This window comes from Natator depressus, chromosome 8 (assembly GCF_965152275.1).
Source record: "Natator depressus isolate rNatDep1 chromosome 8, rNatDep2.hap1, whole genome shotgun sequence".
In the NCBI taxonomy this organism is placed as follows: Eukaryota; Metazoa; Chordata; order Testudines; family Cheloniidae; genus Natator; species Natator depressus.
In genome coordinates this window covers 52,763,566-52,778,775 of record NC_134241.1, presented here as the reverse complement: position 1 = coordinate 52,778,775, position 15,210 = coordinate 52,763,566, and the positions used below count along the sequence as shown (strand labels likewise).

Below are 15,210 nucleotides of genomic sequence, written 5' to 3'. Positions count from 1 at the left end.
AAGGCCAGGAGGGACCATTGTGATCATCTCATCTGACCGCCTGTATAACACAGGCCACAGAGCTTCCTCCAAATAATTCCTAGTGCAGTTATTTTAGAAAACATCCAGTCTTGATTTAAAAATTGCCAGTGATGGAGAATCCACCATGACCCTTGGTAAATTGTTCCAATGCTTAATAACCTTTGCTGTCAAATATGTATGCTTTCTTTCCAGTCTCAATTTGTCCAGCTTCAACTTAGAGCCAGTGGATTGTGTTAGACCTTTCCCTACTAGATTGAAGAGCCCATTATTAAATATTTATTCCCCATGTAGATACTTCTAGACTGTGATCAAGTCACCCCTTAACCATGTCTTTGTTAAGCTAAAAAGATTGAACTCTTTGAGCCTATCGCTATCAGGCAAGTTTTCTAATCCTTTAATCATTCTCATGGCTCTTCTCTGAACCCTCTCCAATTTATCAACATCCTTCTTGAATAGTGGGCACCAGAACTGGACACAGGATTTCAGAAGTGGTCACACTATTGCCACATACAGAGGTAAAACAATCTCTCTATTCATACTGTTTATGCATCACAGGATTGCTTTAGTTCTTTTGGCCACAGCATCGCATTGGGAGCTCACATTCAGTGGACTATCCACCATGATCCCAAATCTTTTTCAGAGTCACTGCTCTCCAGGATAGAGTCCCCATTTTACAAGTATGGCCTGTATTCTTTGTTCCAGGATGTATACATTTAGCCAAATTTGCTTGTGCCCAATTTACCAAGCAATCCAAATCACTCAATCAGAGACCTGCCTCTTCATTATTTATCACTCCCCCAACTTTCAGATCATCTGCAAATGTTCTTTATCAGCAATAATTTTGTTTCTTTCTGGGTCATTGATAAATATGTTACATAGCATAGGGCTAAGAACCCATCCTTGTGGGACCCCATAGGAAACACGCCTTCTTGATGATGATTTCCCGTTTACGATTACAATTTGACCTATCAGTTAGCCAGTTTTTAATCTATTAATGAGTGCCTTGTTAATAAAATGTCGTGTGGTACCAAGTCAAAGTCTTTACAGAAGTCTAAGTATACCCCTAGGCAGGAGAAACAGAGTGAAGACCCTGATCTGCCAGATTTATGCTACTGGACCAGCACAAAGCAGACAGAATAGGACCTGGAATCTGGCCTGTAGCCTAGAACACAGTTTAGCCCTCTCCTTATTGGCTAGCCAAGCCATATTAAAACCCTGGGGGCAGCAATGGGCTTTGAACTGTGCTTAATCATACTTCTCAAACTCAGTTACAAGGATTTCGCTAGATGTGACCAAATGGCCAAGAGCCTTCATATGATGGACCGCTCCCAGTCATCACCACCATAATGACAGAGTCCCAAGAGTGTAACAATTAGATGGCAAGGAAATGGTGGCCAACAGGACCCAGCCTGTATAACGTGAATTGTACCCGGCTTAGAATGGCTGGATATTTTAAGTGTTCTTCTCTGTAGAAATCAGGCCATCTGCAATGGAGGCCATCTCTACCTGCATGACAACGGCACCTCCTCTCAAGAAGTGTTGACTGCTGAAGGCAATTAATGAACAAATGAGGATTTGTGTGACCAACCAAAGGCCACATGCAGGGTGCATCCCTTAGATCCAAAGGATGCAAGGACAATGGGGCTGCATTACCTAAACCTGCCAATAGGGGAACAAGCAGATTAAGCAAAAAAAGATGCACACACAAGAACGATTTTTCTGTGTACTTGCCATAGGTGGGTCTAAGGGAGAAAGCCCATCTGTACAGTATTATGCTAGACTTACTACTAGACTGAACAGCAGATACCCACGTGGGGGAAAGGCACAGATCATACATGCAACAGAATAAGCAATGAGGAATGGGATGGCATTTCACTGGCCTGAAATAAAACTGCAAATAATCAGGTCAGTTTTACGGTGTCACTACTATTTTAGGGTACTCAGCACACTCGCTGACAATGAATGGCTCCCATCCCTCTGCTCCTGCTTGTCCATTATTTATTAATTTTGTGTCCCGGGTGGGTCCCAAAAGATAACGAGGCACTCAGCACTTGCAAAGCCCACGTGTCAATTCCTATCTCCTGCGTCCAGTTTCATGAGTCGCTCTTACAGTGAACGCTGGTGTACACTTCTGGTATAGGTGGCACAAAGTGGGAGAGGGATGGACATATCTAATAGGGACACAAGTGCCAATTACAGAAGAGTGCGGCTATCAGTGCGTTTTATTATAGGCAGGGCTAGTAGTTTGTGATTGAATCAGTCGGGTCCTCAGCATCTCAAATTGGGCCCCTAAAGCAGCAATTCTGGTCAATTTTTCAGGGTAGACAAGCCTTCAGGAAACAACATACCTGGCAATAACTGGGGAAATGTGCTTTGTAATGGTGCCCTGCAGCTGCAGAGTCCGGGCCTCAGATGAGGCACCTCTCCCCAAGCACCACTGCTTTCACCCAGCATCACCTCACAGCCCCCTCATCCAGGGCACGGGGACAGTACCTGCCCAAGCAGAGGAGGCTGGGAGCAGAGCGAAGGATATCAGTGGAGGAATCTGCCTCCAGCCAGGTCCCAGCAGCTGAGCTGAGCTGCCACCAGATCTGCACCATGCCAGGTCTCCCCACTGCCAGCTGGACGCACATGCCCAGGAGCAAGGGAGGTACAGGGAAGTACGTATCACCCCACCCCCTAAGTAAGCTAGGCCTGGCCTGATAGTATCCCCTGGCCTTGGTAGCTGCCATCCTCCTGGGCCCAGGAGCCCACAGTCAGAGAGGAAGAGGAGAATCAGGTCGGGGGTGGGGGGTGCAGGAAATTCATGGCCCCCCACACACACACACTTCCAATGGCACTCCACAGACCCGGTTCAGATGTTTACAGGGAGCACCTCCCAAGCACCAGGGGCAGCATGGGAAAAAGGACCACAGTGCTTGTTTGAAAATGTAACAAATGGACGATGAAGCGCATCACAGACCTGATGCATATGAAAGGCAGGATGGGGATAAGCCATAAAGGGCCCTGAAAGTGAAGACGAGTAGCTTATGTTTGATACTGTGGAGAAAGAGGAGCTCGTGGAGGGATGCAAAGATATGGTTAAAGCAATGGGCTAGGAAAATGATCTTGGATATGTGCAGGGCAAGATTGCATTTGTCCGGGCCAGAGAAGAGGACATTGCAGTCGTCAAGATGATGAGAGTATTAGCTGCAAGGATGGATAGGCAAGCCTGCCCTTAGAAATGTCCTGCAGAGATGTTATGTATCTAATGCCTAGTGGTTAGAGAGGGTGGACACAGGGTGAGGCATTTATAACAGCTCAGTATGTATATTGCACTTTTCCTTTCCAAAGCTCTGCGCAAACACTGACCAATTATCCCTCAACACCCATATGAGGTGAGTAACTCTTCCCCCATTTTACAGAAGTTGGAGACTTGCCCCAGGCCACAGAGGTGGAGATTCCAGGCGTAGTATCAAACACAAGGTACCATTTCTGCAGTGATGACCTGGCCGTTAGAAAAGTTATCTTTGATGTGCAAACTGACCCCATTCCACAGGAGAGCCTCTGCGATGCTGTAAGTGTGGGCTCCTATGGCATCACTTGTAATCACAGTCCCTTTTCTCATTACAGCCCCATTTTAATTCAAAAGAGCTCGAAGTCCAGAATAGACGCTTCATGTGACAACAGGCAAGGCGTGAGTGCTGGCAACCAGAACCTTATTGGCATGAGTCTACCGGGATCGATGGGGACTAAAATCCCCATAAGGAAGATGTGGTTGACAAACTAATAACCTGCACACCTCAAAAAAAAGGAGGACTTGTGGCACCTTAGAGACTAACAAATTTATTTGAGCATAAGCTTTCGAGAGCTACAGCTCACCTACACACTTCAGCTGCACGGCATTTACATAAGCAATAAAGCTTGAAGCCAGACAATCAGCATCAGGGACGTCTCTATTCCTGATCCATTTAAAATAAATCACTTCCAGGATGCAACCAGGGTTACCTGGAAACTGCATCTGTTTGTTTAGCAAAGGGTCACATTGCCCCAACTCACTGCCTGCAGCATCATTTTCAGGTCCCCAGTTCCAGAAATACTAGCTTGTTCCCTGTGTCAGTCCTACCAGACAGTCAAACCCTCCTTTCAGGGTTGCCCTTAGAGCTTCTGGTGCCTTAGGAGTCACCAGGTTAGATTGTTCCCTGTGCCTCTGGAGACTGTGTCTAGAGATCAAAGTTACATCACGGATTTTATGCCTGTAGGGTTTCCCCACTACACAGTACAGCTAAATACCCATCACCAAGGTAATCTGTAGAGAGCTTTTTCCTGGCCCTCTAGTGTAGTTACAGTCAGACACTTCGCTACAACCCAGAGACAAGGGCAGGCAGGAGCGGGAGAGGGGTGAATTCTGTTTGGTCTTGACTGATGAGTACTGAACTCCCTAATATGGTGCAGTCCACTATGGCACACATACCAACCTCCTCCCCTCAAAGCATCAAAGCACAAGGAATCCAGGCCCTTAGAACAACGTGCCCAGAAATTCCCACCATCAGCACAGAGCCAAGGGTAACAGCCGAAGCCAGGAGAGCACTGAACGCAGTAATGGTGGGGAGGACACAGAGAAGGGACCAAAGAAAGGATAGCAACTAGCGTTGAGCAAAACTCCTTAGCAACACAAAGGGAGGTTGGAAGCCATGTCCCAGGTTCAAAGAGCTGGTTAAAGATCTGGCCCATTCCCAGGGGAAACAGCAGAGAAAAGACCCCAGACAGGGATTTTTTCATTCTATTTTAGAATCGCTCCCTGCAGGAGGGGAGAGAAGGCTGGGTGGGGCACGGGAAGATATTGGCATTGGTAGTTTAGCAGGCAAGGCCTCCACGATCCCTCCAGCTCTTCCTCTCTGTTTCCCAAAGGGCCTGCACAATGGGTTGACCTATCTTTCTGGCTGATGATGGCTCACTTTAAGGGTGATTGTGGGATGGCAATTGTGTAAGGCTTTTCCTCCCCGCAAAGCTAGGCATGCTGCCTCCAGAACCCTTGTGAGCCCCCGCTGGCCACTGGAGTCAGGGGCCTGAGCTCCAATCACCCGTGAGCAGTGAGAAGTAACATCTTCTCTTATCTAGAGCTGCCTCGTGCCGCCACCACAGGGCCTGCTGGGTACTTACTCCCACTCCTTCCGCCTCGCCTGCGGCGTGCTCTGCATCTTGTGAGCCTCGTGCGCCTTGATGATGTCCCTCTGTTCGATTAGCCCGCCCCTCCGGCGCTTGATCACATCTGGGCTCACTGGGATGTACTGGCTCAGTCCCAGGTCAAAAGTGCTGCTCCCCTCAAAGCCCAAGCCGGCCTCCCCCTCCCGGGACCCTGGCTCATAGAGGACGTCAAAGCTGGCCGTGCGGGAGACCAGAGCGTCCCCCAAAGCCTCGGGCTCCAGCAGGCTGCAGGACTGGGTGGCTTGCATCAGGCCGAGCTGGTGCTTGCGCCATGTCTCTTCCTCTGGAAGGGCCAGGACGTATCTCTGGGAGTCGGAGTCCAGCTCGGCAACCCCACTGGCCGTGAGGGAGCTGGCCTCGGAGAGCGTGCGAGTGCTGAGAGAACATGCGCCGAGTCCAAGCATCTTCGGCACCGTTGCGGTACATCACTCTAGAGAGGGCACAAGACAGACAGGGGAAATTAATAGCAAGCTCCTGATCAGTGAGAAGTAACATAACCATGATCCCCAGGTGGCTGTGTGTTGTGCCACCACTACCGAAGAGTTTAACAAAAAGCTAGTCACCTCCAGGTACCTGCATGTGATGGGGGGCTGCAAAGCAGGAGGGAGATGGCTGTTTACTCCATACCTGCAACACCCTATTTCTCAGGGCCTTTGCCTGAGCAGGTGAATCTCCCACTATCTTGATTTTTCACTAGGTCCCTTTGCCTGGGCTGGAAAGGGACCCCCAGTTCTCATCTAAATCCAGCTTAATCACAGGCCCAATCCTTCCACCAACAGCGATGGATTAACCCTCTTTTGCCCTGGGCCAAGAACAGACAAATGTCCCCCACCGCTTGCTCTTCCAAGGGCAAAAAGAAAAGGAGTACTAGTGGCACCTTAGAGACTAACCAATTTATTTGAGCATAAGCTTTCGTGAGCTACAGCTCACTTCATCGGATGCAAGGGCAGAAAGGAGTTAACTTGCCCCCACTCCCACAGTCTAGCGGCTGGTGAGGGAGTTTGACAAAACTTCAGGCTGCAAAGGTAAATGCAAGTAGCATCTGTGACAGTAGATGGTGCTGTCCCCTAACTCGAGCGCAGGTCCCAACGCATGTGGCTTTGTTGCTGGCTCCTGCAGGAGGTTTCCTCTTTAACCTGTGCATGTTGCGGGGATTTGCAGCGTTGTCACAGGAAGGAAAGGGGCAGCAGCTACAGCACTGCTGCCTGCTAAGAGTACACGGCCACGCAGAGGGCTGGGGAATAACTTTTCTTCTGGGTGAACGAGCATCCCGGCAATGCAAAGGCCTTTCGTCAGCAGCCTCCCATTGCTGGCTGGGGATTGTGTAAACAGCTAGTATAAGTAACCAAGGGAAGAGCCACTATCAAGGAGGACTAGCTCTTCTGAAATGCCACAAGCGATAGCAGGCCAGGATACGCCAGGCGGGCAGCCCCTCGCTAGCTACCTTTGCACTTTACAGAGGCTTTGACAGAGCTTCGCACCCAAATCGGAGATGACCCAGGTGAAACAGAACCTGCTGCATTGAATGTTGAGGCCGGCAAGCTAGAAAGACCCTATGCTGCAGGCAGTGATGGAGCCCATGGCTGGCGGGTATCGTAGGCTGGGGGAGGCTGTGCCTCCCCAAACAGCCTGGCGTGGTCCCACCCAAGCTCCGCTCCCAGGCCCCTCCTGCAGTTCCCTATGCTCTGCCCTGGCCCAGGCTAGCTGGGGCTGGGGCTGGCCGGCCAGAGCACCAGGACTGGGGTGCTGCTCCCTGGCACTCCAGGGCTGGCCACCCGGCCCACCGGGGCTGGGGGCACTGTGGCAGTGCCGCCCGGCCACCCAGCACTGGGGCCAGGGGCCGTGGTGGGGATGCTCTGGGCTCCTGCAGGGGAGGTGGAGCAGAATGGACGAGGGAGGGGTGGGGCCTGGGGCTAGCCTCCCCCAATGGCTGGGTTACCGGCTGCCCATGACAGAGCCCTGTTAGGAAAGTCAGGTTATAAATGGCTTAACAAGCTAACTTCCCGATCTGCTGGCGAAGGAAGATGACGTACCCATGAATAAGCTGATGGGTCAGACTAGAAGCAGGGTTACAAACATGCAAGCGCACAGACTGATTCTGACCAGCCTGTCAGCTATTAGTTTTCAGTCGCATCAGGGTCGCCATTTCAGATTTTGATGCGGGGGGCAACTTTAACCGTTATTCCAGGGGCTACTTAGGCACTTGAAAACTCTAGTTTTTTGGCAGATAACTTAGCAATTAGCTGACAGGAGCACTGTATCTAATTCCTAAATAAAAGAAGGAAAATTAAATAAATATTAGATCCACTCCGCTCTAATACTAACATGTTCGGACATCTTGTGGCAAGTCACTTAAGAGACACTGGTTAGGTTTAAAATTTTAATGTATATTCTGACTTTGTAACTCTGCAGAGAGAGAGACCCCATCAGGACTCCGGGGTTCTATCTCAGCTCTGGGAGGGGAGTGGGGTCTAGTAGGTTACAGCAGGGGGCAGATACATCTGGGTTCTATATAAGAACATTGGAATGCCCATTCTGGGTCAGACCAAAGGTCCACCTAGCCCAGTATCCTGTCTTCCAACAGTGGCCAATGCCAGGTGCTTCAGAGGGAATGAACAGAACAGGTAATCATCAAGTGATTCATCCCGTTGCCCACTCCCAGCTTCTGGCAAACAGAGGCTAGGGACTCCATCCCTGCTCATCCTGGCTAAAAGCCAGTGATGGGTCTATCCTCTATGAATTTATCTAGTTCTTACTGGAACCCTATTACAGTTCTGGCCTTCACAACATCCCCTGGCAAAGAGTTCCACAGGTTGACTGTGAAGAAATACTTTCTTTTGTTTGTTTTAAATCTGCTGCCGATTCATTTCATTTGGTGACCCCTAGTTCTTGCGTTATATGAAGGAGTAAATAATATTTCCTTATTCAGTTTTTCCACACCATTCATGATTTTATAGGCCTCTGTCATTTCCCCCTTAGTCATCTCTTTTCCAAGCTGAAAAGTCCCAGTGTTTTTAATCTCTCCTCATACAGAAGCTATTCCATACCCCTAATCATTTCTGTTGCCCTTTTCTGTACTTTTTCCAAATCCAATATATCTTTTTTGAGATGGGATGACCAAATCTGCACGCAGTATTCAATATATGGGCATACCATGGATTTATATAGAGACAATATGATATTTTCTGTCATTATCTATCCCTTTCCTAATGATTCCCAATATTCTGTTCGCTTTTTTGACTGCCGCTGCACATTGAGCAGATGTTTTCAGAGAACTATCCACAATGACTCCAAGATCTTTCTTGACAGGTAACAGCTAATTCAGACCCCATCATTTTATATGTATAATTGGGATTATATTTTGCCATGTGCATGACTTTGCATTTATCACCATTGAATTTCATCTGCCATTCACCCAGTCACCCAGTTTTGTGAGATCCCTTTGTAACTCTTTGCAGTCAGCTTTGGATTTAACTATCTTGAATAATTTTGTATCTGCAAATTTTGCCACCTCACTGTTTACCCCTTTTTCCAGATCAATTACAAATATGTTTGACAACACTGGTCCCAGTACAGACCCCTCAGGGGCACCACTATTTACCTCTCTCCATTCTCACCATTTATTCCTACCCTTTGCCCTGGTCTACACTAGGACTTTAGGTCGCATTTAGCAGCGTTAAATAGATGTAAACCTGCACCTGTCCACACGATGAAGGCCTTTATTTCGACTTAAAGGGCTCTTAAAATCAATTTCCTTACTCCACCCCGACAAGTGGATTAGCGCTTAAATCGGCCTTGCCGGGTCGAATTTGGGGTACTGTGGACACAATTCGATGGTATTGGCCTCCGGGAGCTAACCCAGAGTGCTCCATTATGACTGCTCCGGACAGCACTCTCAACTCAGATGCACGATTGTTTGCCGTTGCTCTGATGCAGGGAGGGGCGACTGACGACACGGCTTACAGGGTTGGCTTACAGGGAGCTAAAATCAACAAAGGGGGTGGCTTTACATCAAGGAGTATTTCAGGCAGGACTTCATGGAGGGTTCCAATAAGAAATGGTGCACCTAAGTTATTGTTCTTATTGGAACAAGGAGGTTAGTCTGGCCTCTGATTGATACATGGCTAGATTTACCTCGCTGCACCTTCTCTGTGAGTGACTGCAGTGTGACCTAGAGGAATGAGTCCCCTAGACAGGGGGCGGGGGGGGGGATTTTGCAAATGAGTACAAAACAAATCTGGTCTATTTCTTGTTTTGATCCACTCCATCTATCTTTTACATCTTTGGCTGGCAGCAGATGGTGCAGAAGGACTGCATGCCATCCACATCTCATGGCTGCTTGGCAGAAGATGGTACAATAGGACTGCTAGCCATCCTCATCTCTTGCCTGCCCGGCAGAAGATGATGCAATAGGACTGCTAGCAATCCATATCACTTGCCTGCTCACCATAAGATGGTTCAATAGGACTGACTGCAGGACTAAAGAGAATGACCTGATCAAGTCATTCCAAATTTAGTCCCTGCGCCCATGTCTGCCCAGGCGCTCCTGATCGACCTCACAGAGGCAACCAGGAGCATCTCGGACATGACGATGATGGCTACCAGTCCTATTGCACCATCTGCTGCCACAAGGCAATGGGTTGCTGCTACTGTGTAGCAATGCCGTACCGCGTCTGCCAGCACCCAGGAGACATACGGTGACAGTGAGCTGAGCGGGCTCCATGCTTGCCGTGGTATGGCGTCTGCACAGGTAACTCAGGAAAAAAGGCGTGAAACGATTGTCTGCCCTTGCTTTCACGGAGGGAGGGAGGGAACGGGGGCCTGACGATATATACCCAGAACCACCCGCGACAATGTTTTAGCCCCATCAGGCATTGGGATCTCAACCCAGAATTCCAATGGGCAGCGGAGACTGCGGGAACTGTGGGATAGCTACCCACAGTGCAACACTCTGGAAGTCGACTCTAGCCTCGGTACTGTGGAAGCACTCCACCGAGTTAATGCACTTATTGCACTTAGAGCATTTTCTGTGGGGACACACACACTCGAATATGTAAAACCGATTTCTAAAAAACCGACTTCTATAAATTCGACTTAATTTCGTAGTGTAGACATACCCTTTGTTTCCTATCTTGTAACTGGAGTGCCTGGCAATGCTTTCAGGATCATCTAAGGATTCTTAATTTAATGACAAGCCTTTTGTTGTCTTAATCACCCTGCCTCTGTTTATAAACAAATTCCCTGCCCCAAAGGTGGAAACTGGGAGCAGCACTGAACTCATCATATATCACACTCAAGCTGTACGCTATGTGCAGTGAGCAGACCTCAGGGATGAAACTGGCGCCCCTGGTCACACGCTCCCAGGCTTTTCCAGTTTCCCATCAAAATCAAGAGGGTTCTGACCAGGAGGCAGGTAGCAGGAGTGGCAGCAAAGGGCTCCGCTGATTTTTCTTTTTCTTCTTCTTTTTTTTTTGTGGGGGAGGGGCGGGTTGGAGAGCAGGGAGGAGAAACCCCGGGTGGAGTAGGGAGGCTGGCTGGAGTTGGGCGAGAGGCCCACTAGACCTAACCCTCAACTCTGAGGTCACTGCCTGACCTCTGCTGTTCCCCTCCCACGGGGCGGTCACTGCCTCGCCCCAGTGTCCTGAGTGACCAGGTAGTGGTTTTAGTGGAAAACAGGCTATTCTGATGCTTCCCACTGATGCCTAGAACACTCCCAGAGAGTTTGGAATTGATCAGATGCGATCTTCAAGTTATCACACTACAAACAAACAGAGAAATGCCACTGCATGCCTTGCTTGACTCAGCCAACTAGAGGAAGCAGACATGCACACAGCTCACAAGCCACCCTTTGATCAGATGAGGGTGGCTAACTCTTCCCCAGTTGGGCCACATGACATTTACAGGGGAGGTAAAGGGCATTTGGAAATAACTGCCCAACCCAAAGGAAAGAAGGAGGGGAGTTAGGAAAAGTGGAGGTTGCCAGTGTGTTAAGATTACCAGGACAGCCCTGTTCAGCACAATTCCCTGCACAATATCCACATATTCCTGATGGATGTTGGTAGGAGTCGGTGCTCACACTGTGAGGAGGTCAGGAGGAAACTCTTGGGAGCTTAGAGGTCCCACTACCACGACATCAGGTGGAGAGAGAACCTTCTCAGGATCACCAAATCAACTGTCCTGTCCCAGTCCTGGCCTGGAGTAAAGTTGCTATGAAGTTAAGTCATCATGCACCACTACACCATGCACCTGTAAAAAGAATGGAAAGCTGTGGAGAATCTAAGGGCTTGTCTACACTGGCAATTTACAGCGCTGCAACTTTCTCGCTCAGGGGTGTGAAAAAACACCCCCGAGCGCAGCGAGTTTCAGCGCTGTAAAGCACCAGTGTAGACAGTGCCCCAGCGCTGGGAGCCATGCCCCTCGTGGGGGTGGTTTTTTTAGAGCGCTGGGAGAGCTCTCTCCCCGCGCTGTGCCGCGACCACACAAGCCACGTTAAAGCATTGCCACGGCAGCGCTTTAGCGTTGCCAGCGTAGCCGAGCCCTGAAGGAGCATTCGAAGTTACCAATACACAGTCAGAACTGGCATTTAGCACAACTCGGTTTCAAGTAGCCCCGAAATGGAAAGTGCTGGGTCAGAGTAATCAGTGTGGTTGAGAAGCAGATACTGCTGATAAGCAATTAGCAGGAGACATTGTTATCAGAGGTGCCACCTCATCATCTGTCACAGGGGCTGTGGCCAAGAGATGAAACGCAGCCCCATCCAGAGAGCAATTTAGAGGTGGCCTGGACAGAAGCTTCAGTGAAAGGGGATGAAACTAAATAATTAGAAGAGCTGCACCAATACATATGTGACTGAGTGCTGCGGCACATTTCCTATCAACCTGGGAGTGCCCCGCTAAGACATCCCCCTGGTGGCAGCAGTAAAAGAACTGCTCTATCCCTGGATGGAGGACTCTATTAAAAAGTCTAATAGAGACAGGAAACACATGGCAGACAGGTAAAGACAGCCATCCTTTGTTAACATAACGGACACTTTGGATAATGGCTGGAGCAAAATGTTGCAGAAGTTTTGATTTAGGATCCAGACCCCAGCAGAGGAGCAGCAAAGGCAGATCGAGGAAAAGCTGCCTTTGTGACACATTCTGGATTGTTTCATTATTTGCGAACAAGATCTTTGGAGGCTCTTAACTTTCAGACTCCAGATCATCCATTAACGGTAACAAGATGCGTGACAGTCTGCTGTTGGATTTGTGCTGGAGAAGACTGATGACCTTGATAAACACTGACCAGTGGTTTCTGGGAGCTGCAAATTGAATTAGAAAGAGATCAAGTATTCAACTACTGGAGCATCTGGCTATTTAGCCCCAACTTGCAAATGTGTTAGGTGCAGAATTCACAGCATATACACAACGAGGGCTCCAATCCAGAGGGGCACTAACTGTCAGGGTCTAGACAAGGGCAGTCAGAGCAGGAGTTAGGAGTCAGGGACCAGGAGGTCAGAGTTTGAGATAGGCCAGAGGGCAGACCAAGGTTCAGGTGTCAGGAGACCGGCAGGGTCAGGTTACCAGGAGACCAGGGTCAGGTGCCAGGTTATAGACAGCAATTGACGAGTAAAGTTGAGGACAAACCAGGGTCAGAAGCTGGAGTCTAGGGCCCATTGCAAGCAGGGTCTGGAGCAGAGACAGGCACTCTGTGTTGCTGCTCAGACAGCTCCCTTTCACGTCTTCCTGGTTTAAGTACTGGTACTGGCCAATCAGTGGTCTGTAAGGGGCACACACTCAGGTCCCGTTGGGTGATACTTCCTGTCGAGCCCAGCCTCACAGGGTCCTCCTGTGGGAGCCCAGCCTAGGCCTATAGTGGAGATGCAGAGGCATCAGTGGCACAGAACCCACACAGACCTAGGTTGCAGCCCTGCAGGTTCTTACGCTTGTGGACACAGATTAGTCATATGGTTGCATATATTCTTAGCCTCCAATTTGTCTTGCTCAAACATCTTAGAAGAGTAGCCTAAATAGCCTGAGTTACTTTTCAGTAGCCCAGCAGATCTGCTGGAGGAAGACCTAGAATGGGAAGACCTCACAGCATCCATCAATCCTGGTACCTTGCTCATGTAGGGAGGTGATGTCCTTTTTGGGGGAAAAGAGAAAAAATTAGTTGATATGGGCTGGGACTGTCATTGTCGCAGTTAAAGTCCTATCCCATTTCCTAGAAAGAAAAGAAAAATACACACACAAAAAGGGAGAGAAAAGAACAGCAAAGATAGAAAATGCAGCTTCTGTCTCCGGCATCGACTTTCACTTGCAACCACATTGCTGGAAAAACACAGGCCCAGCACAGCCACTCTGAGACCTGGCAAACTTGTACCAGCATCAGGCTGTGTAGAGTATTGCATTTAGCTGCCTCTCTGGTCACAAGCTCACAGCAGTGTTGCAAAATATGCAGTGTTGGCCGCCTAAGCCAGACTCTTAGGCCTGGTCTACACTACGGGGTTAGGTCGAATTTAGCCATGCTAGGTCGATTTAAAAATGAATGTGTCCACACAACCAACCCCATTCCGTTGACCTAAAGGGCTCTTAAGATCGACTTCTGTACTGCTCCCCAACAAGGGGAGTAGCACTAAAAATCGACCTTGCTGAGTCGAATTTGGGGTAGTGTGGACGCAAATCGACGGTATTGGCCTCTGGGAGCTATTCCAGAGTGCTCCATTGTGACCGCTCTGGACAGCACTTTGAACTCCGATGCACTAGCCAGGTACACAGGAAAAGCCCCGGGAACTTTTGAATTTCATTTCCTGCTTGGTCAGCGTGGCGAACTCAGCAGCACAGGTGACCATGCAGTCCCCCCAGAATCATAGAGCGTAGAATGTTTCTACGCTCCCCCTATCATCTCCGTCCCTGAGGTTATGGCAGATAAGAGGTGAAAAAAACCACACTCGCAATGACATGTTTTCAGAGCTCATGCAGTCCTCCCGCACTGATAGGGCACAGCTTAATGTATGGAGGCATTCAGTGGCATAGGCCAGGAAAGCATTAAGTGAGTGTGAAGAGTGGAGGCAGGACGCGATGCTGAGGCTAATGGGGGAGCAAACGGACGCGATGAAGCATCTGTTGGAGCTGTAGGAAAGCCAACAAGAGCACAGGCCCCCGCTGCATCCACTGTATAACCGCCTGCTCTCCTTCATGAACCCCGGTCATGCTGGGCTGTTTGCGCTTGGCTAAAAGGGATCAACCCGGAGAATAGCCACACGGTGGGGGGAGGGATGTGCTACACATCCAACCCAAAACCGCAGCCCCTCCTTTTAAACGGCAAACCCAACCGGCATTGGTTGCTATGGGAAAGGAGGGCGCTGCAGTTTGAAACCATTCCCACATGTTATGAACACGGAAGAAGTCAACTTCTGTGACTTGACATTCAGACTTCAGGAGGTAACAGACCTGGGAAGAAGCACAGGGGCAGTTGAAGTGCCAGGTTCATTCTAGTGGGCAGTGAAACAGGTGAACAACTCAGGGTCAGAATGCCATGAGTGAAAAAAAAGTTTGGCTACACCACTGGACAGAACTGGAGGAAACCCTAAATTGACTCCATTTTCTGGGGCATTACACAGTCATCAAGAAACTAAATAACATATCCTTGCTCCTAAAAGAAAAAAGATTAAGGTCTTCCTTCAAGTACATGCAGAATGGATGCACAGATTCATGAGAGAAGAGACACCAGATGAACATGCATGCCAGACATCTTTTACGGGGGCAGAGGCTGTTTGGAAATCTCTCAACACGTTGATCTCAGAGAACAAGTTATGGAAGAGAAATTACCAGGAATTCTTTTGGAGCCCAACTTGTTACAGTCATTGAAAGACAGCCCATAAGAAGTCAGTCTGATTTGGAGAGTAGCCACATACAACCTGATGACTCACATCCAGTTGACTAGAGATACAAGGCCAAACACTCTGCTGTGTATATTGGCGCAGCTCCATTGGCTTCAAAAGAGCTGTGCCAATCAACACCC

The 15,210-nt window shown here is 49.1% G+C and overlaps 1 protein-coding gene across 3 annotated transcripts in view; it reads right to left on the bottom strand.

Moving 5' to 3' along the window:
• CACNA1E (calcium voltage-gated channel subunit alpha1 E) overlaps positions 1-15,210 on the bottom strand; it is a 318,744-nt gene that overhangs the window by 244,066 nt on the left and 59,468 nt on the right. For all 3 annotated transcript variants that reach the window (XM_074961064.1, XM_074961066.1, XM_074961065.1), the window contains exon 2: positions 5,164-5,638. In XM_074961064.1, the coding sequence (XP_074817165.1) occupies positions 5,164-5,612 (449 nt within the window). In that variant the 5' untranslated portion in view covers positions 5,613-5,638. The remainder of the gene's footprint in view (positions 1-5,163; positions 5,639-15,210) is intronic.